Source organism: Nyctereutes procyonoides, unplaced genomic scaffold (assembly GCF_905146905.1).
Source record: "Nyctereutes procyonoides isolate TBG_1078 unplaced genomic scaffold, NYPRO_anot_genome, whole genome shotgun sequence".
Taxonomy (NCBI): domain Eukaryota; kingdom Metazoa; phylum Chordata; class Mammalia; order Carnivora; family Canidae; genus Nyctereutes; species Nyctereutes procyonoides.
In genome coordinates, this window is record NW_026575044.1 from 52558196 (window position 1) to 52574213 (window position 16018).

General features: G+C 43.7%; 1 protein-coding gene across 1 annotated transcript in view; it reads left to right on the top strand.

The window, feature by feature from the left end:
* Positions 1–16018, top strand: part of DYM (dymeclin) — a 346418-nt gene that overhangs the window by 237632 nt on the left and 92768 nt on the right. Inside the window, exon 14 of the mRNA XM_055324208.1 lies at positions 8116–8218. Within this exon, the coding sequence (XP_055180183.1) occupies positions 8116–8218 (103 nt within the window). The remainder of the gene's footprint in view (positions 1–8115; positions 8219–16018) is intronic.

The following is a 16018-nucleotide window of genomic DNA, read 5'->3' on the forward strand; positions in this document are numbered from 1 at the left end:
ATTCATGAGAGACACAGGCAGAAGAAGAAGTTCTTCCTGCGGGGAACTGATGCAGGACACGATCCCAAAATCCTGGGATCACACCTTGAGCCGAAAGTAGATGCTCAACTTCTGAGCCACCCAGGCATCCCAATAAATTGAAATTTAAAAGCTGTACTGTTTATGGTAGCAGAAAAATATAAAATAAACCTAGAATAAGTATAACTAAAATACATGCCAAACTGAAACATTGCTGAAAGTAATTTTAAAATCACTATGTTGTGCACCTGAAATTGATATTGAACACTGTATGTCAACTGTACTTCAGTAATAAAATTTTTTAGTTTTTTAAAAAGAAATTAAAGACTTTTAAATAAGCCAGATGATCTCATATTCATGGATCAGACAGTATTGTTAAGATCCTGAAATTTTATCTATTCATTTAACACAATCCTAATCAAAATCCCACCAATCTTTTTGGTAGAAATCGACAAGTCAATCCTAAAATTTATGTGGCTGTACAAAGGACCCAGAATACCCAAAAGCAATTTTGACAAAGAAAATTCAAGGAGGACTCAACACTACCTCATTTCGAGATGAACTGTCAATTATAGCTAACGCAATCAGAGCAGCGCAGTAGGTTTATAGACCAATGGAATAGAATGGAGTCCAGAAATAGACCCACGCATTTATGGTCAATGAAATTTTTGACAGGCCTGTCAGGGTGATTTAAGGGGGAAGAAACAGTCTTATCAACTAATGCACCAGAACAGTTAAATATTCATATGCACAAAACCAACCCAAGAACATAAACCTTGACTGTTACTTCACGCCTACATGCATCTGAGTGGAGCATGGACCTTAAATAGGGGGGTTAAAACTATAAGCCCTATCCACTGAATCACAGAACATTTTTGTGATCTTGGGTTAGGCAAAAGTTTCTCAGAACGCAAAAAACACAAACCTTTCTTTAAATTTTGATGAACTGGACTTCATCAGATTCTTCAATTTTGCTCTTCAAAAGGCAGTTAAGAAAATGAAAAAATACCCCTCCCCTCCTGGGAGAGAATATTTACCAAAAAATACCTGATAAAGTGCTTGTATCTAAAGAAGTCTTACTAAGGAGGGAAAAGGAAAACAGCCCATTGTTTTAAATGTGCAAAAGATCTGAATACGCACTTCGCAGAACAAAACTAGGGACATGGAAATTCATTAGGGGAGCACAAGTTATGTTCACGCCCAGGGGAAGGGCTGACAACCAAAAGGACTGGCATAGCACTTACCAGCGGGAACATAGGACAAGCCCACCATTTCTTGTGTACAATTGAGCAATTCCACGTCTAGGTATTTATTGAAGAGAATTTTCAAATTCAAGAGAATTTGTATTTTCACAAAGAAACCTTTGTAAGAATGCTTACAGCAGGTTTATTCCTAATGGCTCAGAAGGGGAAACAGCCCAAGGATGCATCAGCTGATCCACAGATGAACACATTGCAGTTTGCTCATGTGGCAGAAAGCTCAGCCATGAAGAAGAGTGTGGATGAAGCACTAGGTGATGGAGACCAAACACAGAGGGTGCGGGAGGCATGATCCCCTGTCCCTGAAATCTAGCAAAGGCAGAAAGCAGCGACAGGAGGGGGGGGGGGGGGCGAGGAGCAGGCCGCGCCCTGTGGTCACCGAGAGCTCCAGGGTTATGGTGCTGAGTCCCAGGAAGGTTTCGGGTTTTCCGACCTCTCGGGTCATACGCTTAAGTTTGGTTCATCTGAGTCTGTGCTGATGGTTCCTCAACAAAACTGATTTTAAAAAACGAGGAAACTGGCCGTGTGAGCCCATGTTGAGGTGTGAGCGGAGGTGCAGTGGGCGCAGCCCCAAGGCAGGCTGGGCAGGCCTTAGCGGCTGCAGGGGGGGCAGAAAGAAGAGAGGAGGCCCTGAGGGCCAGAGGGGCACTGCTGCAGGGGAGGAGGCAGGAGCTCAGTGGAGCCGCTCTGCTCCTAATGACTTTAATAACGTTTTGTAATTCTGACAGCTCGTCAGGATTTGTCAAGAGCCTGTCGCCACTACAGCGAGTAACTTTAACCTCGGGGGTGGGGCTGCCAGCTCTGGCCTCAGTTTCCTCTCCCACTGCCATCTTCCTGTGGAGTTGGGGACTCCTTGTCGTCGTCATCGTCAACATCCCCCACCCCCATGGCTGCTGTGAGGAGGGAAGGGCAGAAGGCCAGGGGACTGCGGGTTGCTGCGAGGGGCCAGCCTGCCACCTCCTGGGAGGGCCCCCCCGCCCCCTGTCAGGGTCCACTGTCTGCGCTACCCACTCCCCACATCTGGCCTCTCTCTACCACTGGGGCTCACCCCCTTCCTTACCTCCAGGAAGGATTTTTCATAAGGTCACCATTGTTTTCTTTACTTGGGCCAAATCCAGTGACTTTCATTCTTTCTTTTTTTCTTTAATCCTTCTTCACCTTTATGACAGTGAAGAGCACTCTCCCCTTGAGTTTATTCTCTTGGCTTCCAGAATGTCCTTCTCTTTTGTTGTTCCACTTCTGTTCCTCTAAGGACCCTTTGCCATTTCCCCTTCTTAGTCTTGGTGTTTCCCAGAATTCCGACCTTGACTTTCCTTACTGGACACGTTACCTTTGGGTGACTGCCTGTCCTTGCGTGGTAGCCGCTGACGCCGAGACCCTAAGGGTTCTTCTGTCTCCTGAGCACTGCCTTCGTAGTCCTCACCTGCCCGCCAACATGGTCCTGACCATTGGCATCTGGATGTTCCCACACGTCTCTGGGTTTCATGGCAGAATCATCAAGAGCATCGATTCCGGAGCTTGCCTGCCTGCATTTGCCTGCTGACCCCACTGTTGGTAGCCGTGTGCCTCAAAAGAAGTACTTAACCCGCTGCCCTGATTCCATCCTCCCTAAAAACAGCACAGGGTGGGTGATGAGAACGAAGGCCTGGCATACTGATTGTTGAGCGGCGAGCCTGTGTGTGGCTGGGTAGCCTCTCCGGGCACACTGTGGGCGCCCCAGGCCTTCCCCTCCCCTCACACCTTCTCATTCCTAGGACGTTGAATCATATTCTCAGCCAGCCACTGTGTCCCAAGTTGGGAACCTTGGATTCCTCCCTCTCTGTCGTCTCTTTGCCTTCCTGGTGGCTCCTGCTGTCTTCACGTGGCTACCTCCTCCCCTCTTATTTTGAGCAGTGAAGTTCCCTAAAGGAACTTTCTGCCTCTACACTGTTCTCCTGTCAGCCTGGGTCCATCTTTCCTTCTAGGGGTGGAGGAATCTTTCTAAAACAAATGTGGTAGTACTTGTGCCCCACTGATCGGGCTTGTTGTACCTTTCACACTTTGCTTCCTAGAGCCCTGGGGTCCCGTGGTGGGGCCGGGATGGCCACCGCGGTATGAGAGTGCGCTGCGGAGAGATCGAGGACACACACGAACAAGGGATAATCACTTCCTGTCCATCCCTTGTCCCATACTCCCCACTTGGACACCAAACATGGCAGCTTTGCTTTTGTGTCTCCTGTTGTAGCCCTGTTGTCATAAGACACCTCCAGCTTTCCAGGGGCGGCCAGGGGGCTCAGTTAAGCATCTGGTTCTTGGTTTGGGCTCAGGTCATGGTCTCATGGGCTCTGTACTCAGCAGGGACTCAGCTGGAGAGGCTCTTCCTCTGCTCCTCCCACCATGCTCACTCTCAAATAAATCTTAAAAACCCCTCTGGCTTTCAGGATGAAGTCCAAGGTCTAAAGGAGGCATGAGAGATGCTTCATGAACTGTCCCCACTACCAGCCCAACCTTCACACTGATGAATGTGTGTACCACCCTGTCGCCTACACCAGTGGTGCTCAGGTGACTGTACCTTCCCTTGTGCTGTTTTCGCTGCCCAGGTGACCTTTACCTTTCCCTCATTTGCTGGGCTCCCTCCTAATTGTTCCTTCAGATTCAGCTTTGGCATCCCCTCCAGCAAAGACTTTCTGCTCCTGTGGTCAGGTACAGTGGTCAGGTGCAGCCTCATCCCAGTCCCTGTTCCCTCCCCACTGCTCCTTCTACGTAGTTCATCCTCCCTAACCCAGCCGCACCCTCTAGGAGCACAGGACTTTGGGTTTTGCTTGTCACCGTCTCCCTGGGCAACTTGCACACTCTGGGTTTGCAAGTTGCCCAGCACATTGTCGGTTCTTAGTAAATATTTGACTTACTACCTGCCTTGGTGACTTGACGAGATGAAATGCAAACCTCGTAGCACAGTGCTGTTAGTAGGCCCATCCTTGTGGTGCTGAGGCTCCTCCCTCGCCACCCTCACCCCATGCCTTGCTACTACTTCCTGTGGGTCTCTCCACCTCTTGGTACAGCCACCATTTCCCCGTCTGAGTTCTTTATCCTCCCTACCCCCCACCCCCGTACTTGTCCCCACTAGCAGCCACTAACCTTCAAGGCCACGGGATAGATTTCCTCTGACACCTGCCTAGCCTTCCTCTGTGTTCTCCCATGGTGTCCTCCAGTTTCAGAATTTCAGGTGCTTTTTCTTTCTTATCACCTTAGATTTGAGCTCTTTGGCAGCAGGGAACATGTTTCTCATCGTTTTGTAGGACTGATGTTCCATTAGCTTCTTCTCCGTGTTGAGTCAAGTCCAGGATTTCGATGTGCTGGAAGGGTCCTTCACAGTCCGTCCTCACATTGTCTCCATTCTGGTCTTGTCTCCAGCACTGACTGTGCATCCTGAACTCAGCGGCCATTCCCAGCAGCTGTTGGTTTTCTGAGCATATTTCATGTTGGACCGACCATACAGTGTCTGTCCACATGCCGCTTGCTTTTTTTGTAATGCTGGCTGTTGACAAGGGGCTCTGTTTTCTCCAGGGTAGTATGTGCTTTTTATTGCAGTTTTTAAAATATATATAATATTTCAGGCGTACATCAGAGAGATAGAGGAATATAGGAATTCCTTATGTATGTATCCAGCATAATGAAAACATTTTACATATATATACATACAGAGACAGAACAAGAGAGATTCAGAGAGAGGAAACCAAATCCTTTATTTTTTTTCCTCTCTGATCCCTTTCCTTCCCTTCTTAGAGACTAATGGCTATCTTAAATGTAGTATTTATCATTTCCATGTTTCATTATTTCATGTGTTTTATCTGTAGAAGACAGGTAATACCATGTTTGCATTTTTAATACACTATGTAAATATATTTCCTTGGTCACATTCTTCTACAAGAATCCTTGCTGGTAAAAAATAATAATAAAATTTGAAAAAAAAAAGAATCCTTGCTGGTAAAACAGCATTGTTTTGGAGGTATATCCGTATTGTCGCATGCAGGGTTAGATCACTTGAAGTTGCTACATAGTCTTTTGTTATGGAACTATTCCACAGTGATTCATCAGTGTTTTGATTGTTTTCAGTTTTTCACTGGTAAACCAATTTGTAGTGGATATTCTTCTATAAAAAGAAAACTCTAGTCTTTTTCTGATTTTAAAAACAAGCACTCTTGCAGCCATATCCTGGACGAATGGTACACTTGAAAGCCAATTTCACTCAGGATTACCCTTTTACATGCACACGTCACATGTCTACCATTTACACTGCCTTGCATTGAGCAAGGGAGTGAGTACTTTGATCGCAGAGCTTTCACCAGAAGTGACTTTTCTCAGCAGTTTACAAGCCATATCTCGTGTACGTGTAGGTCATTTTGCCTTAAAAATGTTAAATGTGAGCCAGAATTAGAATGTTAAAGTTGAAAGCTCTGTAGCTAGAAGACCTGAGGGAAAAGCCTATTAAACTGTAGGAGGAGGACAATCGTGAAGGCCATGAGAATGCTATTTGTCATTCGTGCTAGAAAACCGGAAGTGCATCAGCTGATGTCACAGCAGCTTTCCTAGGAACAGCTGGGTGCAGTCGCCACAGCTTCTGGAGGCGGAAGTGGACCCACTTCAACATTCTGTGCCCTCGCAAGTCAGACTTTCCGTGATGCCACACTGAAAGTGCTTACCTGTGAATCGAAGCTCACTTCCTCATTTTGTTGTCTTCTAACAAGGAAAGTGGATTGCTTGTATTCTCTCTGAAAATAAACAGAACTAGCCTTTCTTCTCTGAAGGAAACAATTTCAGAACCTTTCTGCTTTGATTCCTACAACTTGCATCATCATTCTCTTCAGTTCTGATGGAAGTTACCATAGATGAGCTCTGTTGTCCCCTGAAGGTACTCTGGGGACACGGGCAGAACCCTGGGGAACAGCTACTGGGTAAACTCGACAAAGGGCATTGTCTGTCTTCACTTGCCCCCATCTGACGGATCCCAGGATGCTCACTTCTCCAGGCATAGCGAGTGCTTTCCCTTTCTGTTTGGGCACCAGGTTATGCCTCTGAGTCCTGCCATGCCTGTGCTAGAACTGACTTCGGTCGCAGAAAACTCCTGCAGTTCCCGTCATTCCTGAAATGTATAGCTAACAACTTAAAAGAATCTTACTAATTTTTCTTTTTAGGCATTTCCATGTGAATACGCTTTTTATACTACCCCAACAAATTTTTTTCTTTTTATTTTCATCGCTTACCAAATAATTTGTATATTTGAATCATGCACTGCTAATGCAGCTCACAGTGACATTCCGTTATTCTTATACTCAGCAGTTCTACTTCAAGGAATGTATCCTGCACATAGTCTCACCTCAGTATGCTAAAAATTATACACAGGGGTGTTTGTTCATTGCAGTACTATTTATGAAAAAATAAAACTGGAAACGTTGCAATGATTAATAATGGACAAAATATAAATAAAGTATGGTATATCCATGTGCTTAGATATCAAGTTACTGGCACTCAACATTTTTTGAATGGATTGAGGAACATACTGTTCAGCGAAAAAAAAGTGTGAAGTACAGAACAGTACATATTTGGTGGAATAAAAAAGGGGGATGTAGGGGATCCCTGGGTGGCTCAGTGGTTTAGCGCCTGCCTTTGGCCCATGGCGTGATCCTGGAGTCCCGGGATCGAGTCCCACATCCGGCTCCCTGCATGGAGCCTACTTTTCCCTCTGCCTGTCTCTGTCTCTCTCTCTCTCTATGTCTATCTTGAGTAAATAAATAAAATTTAAAAAGGAGGGGGGATGTATACATACAGTATTTGGTGGTACACATTGCCGCATTTAATGTTTCTGGAATTGCAGATGCTAAACCGCTGGTACGTATTAGCTACCTGTGCATCATTGCAGTGGGCGTGAGCAGGAAGTGTGAGGTGCACATTTAACCTTAGGAGGAAAGACAAAACTGAACCTCAAATGGAGAAGACCCTTAGACCCTTGGGCAGGTTTCTCAACCTCCCTCTTGCATTTCTCTCCAGTTGAAGAACCTGCCACCAGATTCCACCTGTCATGCAGCCCCAAGCCCTGACCCCTCTGTATTTTCAGCTCGGTATGGCAGTGCTGTGTATCGCTTGGGTCCCAGGGTTCTGTATTGCAGTCTGGAATGTTTCTCTAGGCAGATACCCCCTTCTTCTAGGGATCCCATTCCTATCCTGCAGGTGTTGTACAGCATCTGGGAAAAATCGTTTCATATATTTTGTCCAGTTTTTAAGATGTTAATCCCAGGAAGGCAATATTTGGTACTTGTTAATCCATCACAGCCAGAAATGGAAATCTTAAATATATTTAAAGTCATTCTTTTTGAGAAGTAAGAAGATAAAGCTATGAGAAAAAGTGATTGACTGTATTATACTAGAGAAGTAATCTAATCCAACATGCTTATTTGGAAGATGAGGAAATTGAGATACAAGTCCAAGTGACTAGTAACAGATGGCACTCTGGGTTACTTGTGAAGTCCATACATATCCCAGGCTGTCTGAATCTCTGTCCACTGTTCTTTCCATGCTTGTGGAAAGTTCTTCTATGCTTGAAATAGAATTTTAAGCTGTCAAACTTTTAAAAAATTTTTTTTAGAATCCTTTTAATTTGAACATTGTCCCTCACTTCATTTGTTGTCTTATTGATAGTATTATTAATCCTGCTGTTAACACAGGCATGAAGAAAAAAAAATCGTTACACGTATATTTTAGAATAATTGACATTCTGCCAAACTCTATAATACTAATAAAACCTAGAAAAGGAGACACTTAGTTCTTTCTTTCTTTGTTTTGTTTTGTTTTGTTTTTTCAGTTTGTTTTCCTTGCTGTCTAAAAAACACAACAAAGTTCTGGAACAAGCCACACAGTCCTTGCGAGGTTCACTGAGTTCCAATGACGTTCCTCTACCAGATTACGTAAGTAGTCACCTTACTTTGTCAGTCAAAAGTTTTCCTTTCATTGTTGAGTTTGTAAGTACCAATCTGGGTTTTCAAGATCTGATTATGATCTTGGTGACTCTTGTATGCAGATAACGGAGCGCTATCCCAAAGCAAGGGGAGAACTTTTAAACGATTATTATTAACAACTGGTCAAAGAAAGTCAACCCTGAGCCAGTGATACTGTTAATAATTAGGACTCTTGGTGTGTTGGGTAAGAAACTCACTCAAGCTAATTACACGGAGGCAAAAGGAGCGGTCTTAGAATCAGCAGAAGTTTCTCGCTGAGCTCAAGGGGCCCTGGAGGTATACCCAGATTTCACAGAGAACCAGAACCTGACATTGAAAAGCCTTTGGGTTCAAGAATATCTTGTGTCTCCGAGGCTATTTCGTTTCTAGTTTTACTTTTGCTTCAGTTTTACTCTTCAGTTCCCTCTCTTGGCTGGATGTCCCCATTTGTTGTTGGCTTGGACCTCAAGTGGCCACTCCAGCCTTCCTCTCTCCCACCCTGTGACATGGCTTGTGAGTGTTGTGTCTTTAGCCACCAGACCAGAGTCTTGACGCCTTCATCTTCCGTTCCTGGGGCAGGGAATCTAACTGGCCCCACTCATCGCAGTGCACTGCTCTGGTCTTGGGAGCCATGGGCAGTGGAGGACGGCACTCGTGTGTTGCCTTGGTTTCATCCACTCCAGAGATAAAGTGCTTATTCCCACCTAACCTCAGCGAGCAAGAGCAGAGGAGAGCAGGAGTGGCACGGAGATGGGTTGTTATATAACAACAGGAAGGAGACTGCATCAGGACTTTCCTTAGGGCCAGGCCATTGTCTGTGACCTGCCTTGTGTTCTAGAGCATGGCTTAGATGAGGATGCTAAAGATTATCTTGTCGCAGCCCACAGCAGCACTGCATCGGGTTCTAGTAAGGATAACAACTCCGTGGGTTGATATTTAGAAACTTCAGGAGACAGTTTTTAAGTTCTGAGTTTGAAGTGGTGATGCATACCAGACAACTGGAGAGTTGTTGTGTTTCCTGTGGTTTGTTTCATTTCTAAATGGCTGTGCTGATATGGGACTGTGGGAACAGCCCCCGGTCCAGATAGCAGTCGCTGATAAACACAGATAGCGGTGTGTGCAGTGGCAACCTGGCTTGTGCTGGTTTCCTTCTCTTTTATTTATTTTGTGTATGCATGTGTTTACCCCCCCATACATCTTTTATGATTTTCTTGCTCATTGAATATTCTCAGCTTTTAAGAAATAATAGCATAATAGCCCACTTCTATCTGAGCAATGACTTGTTATAAGAAAAATATTTTTTGGTAATCACTGCTTGGAACTTCAGTTGGGGCATCTGAGTGGCAAAAGGGACTGCATTTGTTAAGAACTTGAGTTCAAGGGTGCCCAGGGGACTCAGTCAGTTAAGTATCTGATTCTTGATTTCGGCTCAGGTCATGATCTCAGGGTCGTGAGATCAAGCCCTGCATCAGGCTCCACACTGGGGCTGGAACCTGCTTAAGATTCTCTCTCCCTCTGCACTGCCTCCCCTTCCTCTCTAAAAAAACAAAAACAAAAAAAACTTGAATTCAATTCCTCTATAAATGTTTCATTATTTTTATACAGTTACCATTTGCTTATGCAGCACTCCTGTGTCATTTCTTCCATAAAAATATGTTGAGTGTATTTAGTGTTAAGGTTGTGCTAGCAGCATTCTCCTGTAATCAGAGACCAGAAAATAACTATGTCTTTGAAAAAGTGGATCATATTTAGGGGTATTTGCCAGTTATGAAAGTGATTATACAGTGAAAGGACAGGTTGAACTCTTAACAGACATATCAGTTCTATCAAACCTGACAATTTTTAGAGTCGCTGCCTTGTTCTTGCATACAATTGTCACTAAGTAAAAATGAATTTCTTAAATTATCTGCTCCACAGAAATACAGAGAAAATTCCATTTAGAATCTGTTATCCACAGTCCTTATTTTAACATCTGTGTGCATGAGACTTTACAATCACAACACACTCCAGATGGGTTTATGAAATTGGATTTTACCACCTTTCCTCAGAGTTCATTGAGGAGGGTGGGTTGCCCCCTTCAGTAGTAGTGACAGTAAGGGATCCCTCCTGCCACTCACTCCTGCAAGGTGAGTCAGCCCTGTGGTGTGGTGTGTTCTTCTTTCATAGCAACTGAGTGTTTTCACTTGTCATTCCCATTGTGCAAAACACTACGAGTGATTTGCATATTTGAAACCATGTTCTCACTGTCACTCTCTTTTAAATTGGTCATTAAGTGGGAAAATAAAATGTTTCTCCTTTCACCTTCCCTAGAAATGTTATTTAAATGTCTCTGCCAACAGCCACATGAAATTCTGTGTTCTGGACTCCTTGTGTAGACCACATGTTTGTAAAAGATGGAAAAGGAAAGGGTCTCAGTGCCGCATTAGGTCCCTGAGAGCGTAAGAGCTCACTTCTATCCGAGCTGTGATTATCTTTTCACACCAGGATTGAATGAGTTTGAGTAAGTGCTTAAAAACAGGAATGTATTGTTCTTCTCACTGTAATACATAGAGTACTTTCAGCCTGCCTAGAGGTTTCTGAGTTGATTAAGAAAACATTTATTCTCATTATGCTGTATAATTCACAAGTCAGTTGAATAACAACCTAGAAATCAAATAGCAAGTCACAAGAACATTAGTGTCAATACTTTAGTACAACCACATTTGTCAGAACAGCTCAGGGAAACCTGAAGCCTTCCACCAAGTTCTAAATAATGAGACCGCCCCGGTTGCTGAAGGGGAAATAAAACAAAAACAAAAATTGCACTCGAGTCCTCTTTGGGAAGAGAGAATGCTGAGTACAGAGAGTAATAGCCTCTTGTTTGCAGCCTCCACACATGGCAGTGGAGATGTCTAGGAAGGCACGTGAAGTTCAGCTGGCCACGTGGTTGTGCTTTGCTATCATTAGGGCATCCTAAAAGTTAATTCAGTGACTAAGGGGACAGGAGAGAATTGTTAAAGAGAATCTTTCAACATTTTTTAAAAATAAGAATAAGCCTCTAAAACCACTTTGATCATGTACAACAGACCTGAATATGTAAAGTGAAACAAAAAATAACAAGTGACTTAGAGTTGCTTTTTGAACTATAACTGTGGTTTTTAAGTTATGAATATTGCTGCAGTGTCATATAAGCTTTACTTCTGTAACTCCTGACAGTCATTTTAGCAACTGCTTAGGATGAGAAGAGTCTAACTTTTATTCTAGGTGGAACCGTAGGAACCAAATTACATTGTCCTTTGATCATCAACAAACATGAGAACCTTTCTGTAGGACTGACCCTGTATCTGATTTTAAACAGTAATTTTAAGGATCTAAGCCAAAAAGACCCAGCCAAAAAGATTAAAGGAGACAGAATCAGAAAAATCAGCTAAAGTAAAAATAGCAGCTAAGAGTTTATCATTGAATGATTAGCAAGTGTAATGCTCCTAACATGTGTGTGCATATGCATGCACACAGACATGCACACACATTCCAGTGGTTCTCGGAGTTCTCATCTTTACTTTCCCTTTCCCGTGACTGCGCAGTAGAGCTGTCCAGAGGCTACATGGTGGGTGATCTTTTTATTGCTCTGACAGCTCACAGAATGTGTACTTGTGTATTCTTGTGTTTTAAATTGTTCTTAGTTTTAATTTGTTATAAATACCAATACATATAATCCACATAAAAATAGTTTCTTGAGAGCATCAGAAATTTTTAAGACTATAAAAGGGACTTGAGATCAAAATATTTTAGAACGTTTGGAATATATGATCTGTTAACACATACACATGCACACACGCAGAAAGAACAAGTAATAGATGCTGTTTCATTTGTGATACTCCTCTCTCCCAGCAGGATTGAGTGCACTTTGAAGGCATGAGTTTCTGGATCTTAGGCTGAAAAAAGTAGGCTAAATATTAACCAATAATTGATGAGGATGAAGCTCCATCTCGGTACATCTACGTGACGTTGCAGGTATCCAGAATTGCAGAGGAGTCTCAGATCTAAATTATATCTGTATGACATTTGACATGTAGTGGACATGTGTAATTTTTGAGCTAAATTTTATATTTTATGTACATGATATTTATGTCAGAGTTGCCTTCTTCCTGGAGCACCTGGCTGGCTCAGTCAGTGAAGCACGTACCTGTTGATCTTGGGGTCAGAAATTTGAGCCCTATGGTGGGTGTAGAGATTATTTTAAAAAATGAAATGTTAAAATTGCCCTTTTGCTATTCAAAGGGTAGTTGTAATATTTTTTCTTAGTTCAGTACACATAAAACAGGTTGTTTGACTTCTGCTTGATCTAATAATTTGCTGTCTCAAATTCTAACTTCCTAAAGAGCAAAAGGCATGTATTTGAAATTTGTTTTGATCAAGTCTTGATTGCTTATCATTATCATTCCAGATGGAACCCTAAAATATTGCTAACCCTGGAGTAAGTCATTTGACTTACCTTTTACACCAATAACTCTTAAGATTTATTTATTTATTTTGGAGAGAGAGAATGTGCACACCTGCCAGTGAACAGGAGTGAGGGGCAAAGGGAGAGGGAGAGAGAGAATCCCAAGCAGACTCTGCTGAGCACAGAGCCTGGCACAGGGCTCAATCCCACAACCCTGAGATCATGACCTGAGCTGGAATCAAGAGTCAAATGCTTAACTGACAGAGCCACCCAGGTGCCCTTAAACCAGTCTTTGGCTCTTGTTTATATTTGCTTTTACACATTTCGTTTCTTCAGAATTGTGTTATGAGGCATTCTAAACTGATTACACATAACAAGAAAGCTTAGGGGCAGCCCAGGTGGCTCAGCGGTTTAGCGCCGCCTTCAGCCCAGGATGTAATCCTGGAGACCCGGGATCGAGTCCCGTGTCGGGCTCCCTGCATGGAGCCTGTTTCTCCCTCTGCCTGTGTCTCTGCCTCTCTCTCTCTCTCTCTCTCTCCTCTCTCTCCTCTCTCTCCTCTCTCTCCTCTCTCTCTCTCTCTCTCTCTCTTTCTCTCTCGAATAAATAAAATCTTAAAACAACAACAACAACAAGAAAGCTTAAGTTCAGGGATTTTTCCATTTTTCCCCAGTGTATTTTAGGTTGTTGTATCTTTAAGATTCCTTGTTAGTGTTTACTCTGTAACTCAAATCTCAAATTCATTTGACTGAAATAGTTGATGGATCAGTAATCTTGAAAAATATCTTCAGCTGTTTGTTTTGTACATTTGTGCCTTTATGGAGCTAGTGTTAAAATGCTTCATTTCATACACACAGTCATAAATATACATACATACTAACTACATAATACTTTTTGTATTTCATAGTGTTGATTCTGGATGAGACCATCGCTTACAGATTTCCTATGGGATATAAAGACTAGGGTAGAGAATTTAACATTGAGAGAACATGGGAATGGTTATCTGGCATGTGCTGCTGTATCCAAGGAGTTGGAAATGGTGCAATTTGCCATTGTTAAAACTGTTCCTTTTAGATATTATTACTTTTGAAGGAATGACGTTTGGGTATTTATTCCAGTGATGGTGACCTTAATCAGGATGTTGCTAAAACTTCTCTTTGGGAATTACTGTAGCATGGTGGGAGGGGTAAAAGTAAAGAAGGCCTAGCAACTATACACGAGGATTTGTAGAAGCTAGTTAAAACAAGTGCACAACCATATTACTATTCCATATGACACATTTTCTAAGAACGCTGTAACCAAACTCATGAATTGTCAAAAGAGGGAGAGAACAATTTGGGGAAAGTAGGGAAGGAATTGTGCCAGTTTTCATGGGAAGGAGTTGCAGTGTTAGGTAGTATTTTGAAAGGAGAAACTGAGGCAGGAAAACAGTCCAGCCTCCAGCCTCCATGCTTCCTGAATAAGAGCATAGAGGTGAAAACAGCTCATCATTGCCTTTGGGTTTCTTGTGTCCAGCACAATGTCTGGCATGTAACAGGTCCTGACACCATACACAAAAATTAACTCAGAATGGACCACAGCTCTTAAATGTAAGAGCGAAGACTGTGAAATCCTTAGAAGAAAATATAGGAGTAAATTTTAGGCTATAAAAGAAGAGCAGACAAATTGGACTTCATCACAGTTTAAAACTCTTGGACTTCAAAGACCACCATCAAGAAGGTGAAAAGACAGCCCAAAGGATAGAAGAAAATATTTGCAAATCTTATATCTGACAAGGGACTCTGGGCGGAGGGCAGTGTGGGGGTTGTTGTGGAGATGTCTCCATGCCCTTGGGGGGGGACAGGGACAACTTCCAGCAGGACACGTGTGACAGCATCAGATGGAGGGGGAGAGGTGACGGGAGCCGCCGTGAACTGACCACAGTTGAGCAGTGACATCAGGAAGCGTCTTCAGTCTGCCTAGGAACACCTCAGTAGTTATTTGGCCCAAAGAGGAGGCCTCACTTTTCAGGCTGCTTCCCGAATATACCAGGGTTGAGTGTGTCCCAGAGCCCCTAAGATGAACCAAACCAGAGGGATACCATCAGGAGCAAAGGAGTGGTTCACACTGGCATTTTCTTTTCTTTTCTTTTTAAGATTTTTTTAAAATTTATTTATTCATGATAGAGAGGCAGAGACACAGGCAGAGAGAGAAGCAGGTCCGTGCAGGGAGCCTGACGTGGGACTTGATCCCGGGTCTCCAGGATCAGGCCCTGGGCTGATGGCAGCGCTAAACTGCTGAGCCACTGGGGCTGCCCACGTTGGCATTTTCTAGTCAGGCAGCCACTTCTTCTGAGTACCAGACATCCCACTAGGCCTTGGGTGGGGCACTGATTGGGATGCTCCCCAATCCCATCTCCTCTCCATGATCATACAGCTAAGCACTATTTTCCGCCGTGCTTGCATCTGGTGGCATGGGGGACCTGACTAGCTCTAGCGAGTGGATACAGGTGGAAGTGATGTCACCACCCCCCTGCCTGGCCATCTTCTGCACCTCTCTCACCATATACTAGCTGGACACAGGAAGTCTAGGGTGAGACTCTAGGGTCTCTCAGTATGGCAGTGCAGGGACCCCTGAGTCATCTTACTGAAAGTCAGTTGGATTTCCCCATTGGACTGTGATGCAAGAGAGCAATGAAGCTTTTACTACATTAGAAAAGAAAATGGGCAAGGAATCTGAATGGACATTTCTCCAAAGCAGACTTACAGGTCTTACAGGTAAGCACATCAGAAGATGTTCAATGTCAGGAAGTGCAAAATTTCAGCCACAGTGGGGTTTACACCACAAAGATGACTGTCCTCAAAAGGCAGAAGGTTACCAGTGCCAGTGAGGGTGTGGGAAAGTTAGTATCCTTGTTCAGCTTACGGCAAGAACGTAGAATTGTGCAGCTATTTCAGAAAACAACCTGCAGTTCCTCAAAAAGCTGAAGATGGAATAATTATGGCCCAGCATATGGTCATACTCCCAAAGAACTGAAAACAAGTGCGTGCCTGCGCGGGGAGGGGTCCCTGGGAGGGGGAGAACCCCAAGCTGACTCCCCGCTGAGCCCAGAGCTTGACATGAGGGTCATCCTCACCACCCTGAGAACAGGACCTGAGCCACAATCAAGAGTCGGCCGCCACTTAACCACCTGAGCCACCCGGTGCCCCTTTCCTTACCATTCTCAGATGATTTTAGACTTACAGAAGAGGCCTGAGGAATTTCCATATACCCTTCACCGAGCTTTTGTCAGTATCTTATATAACCACAGGCCATTTGTCAAAACGAGGACATTAACCATGGCACCGTACTGACAAAAATACAAATCATT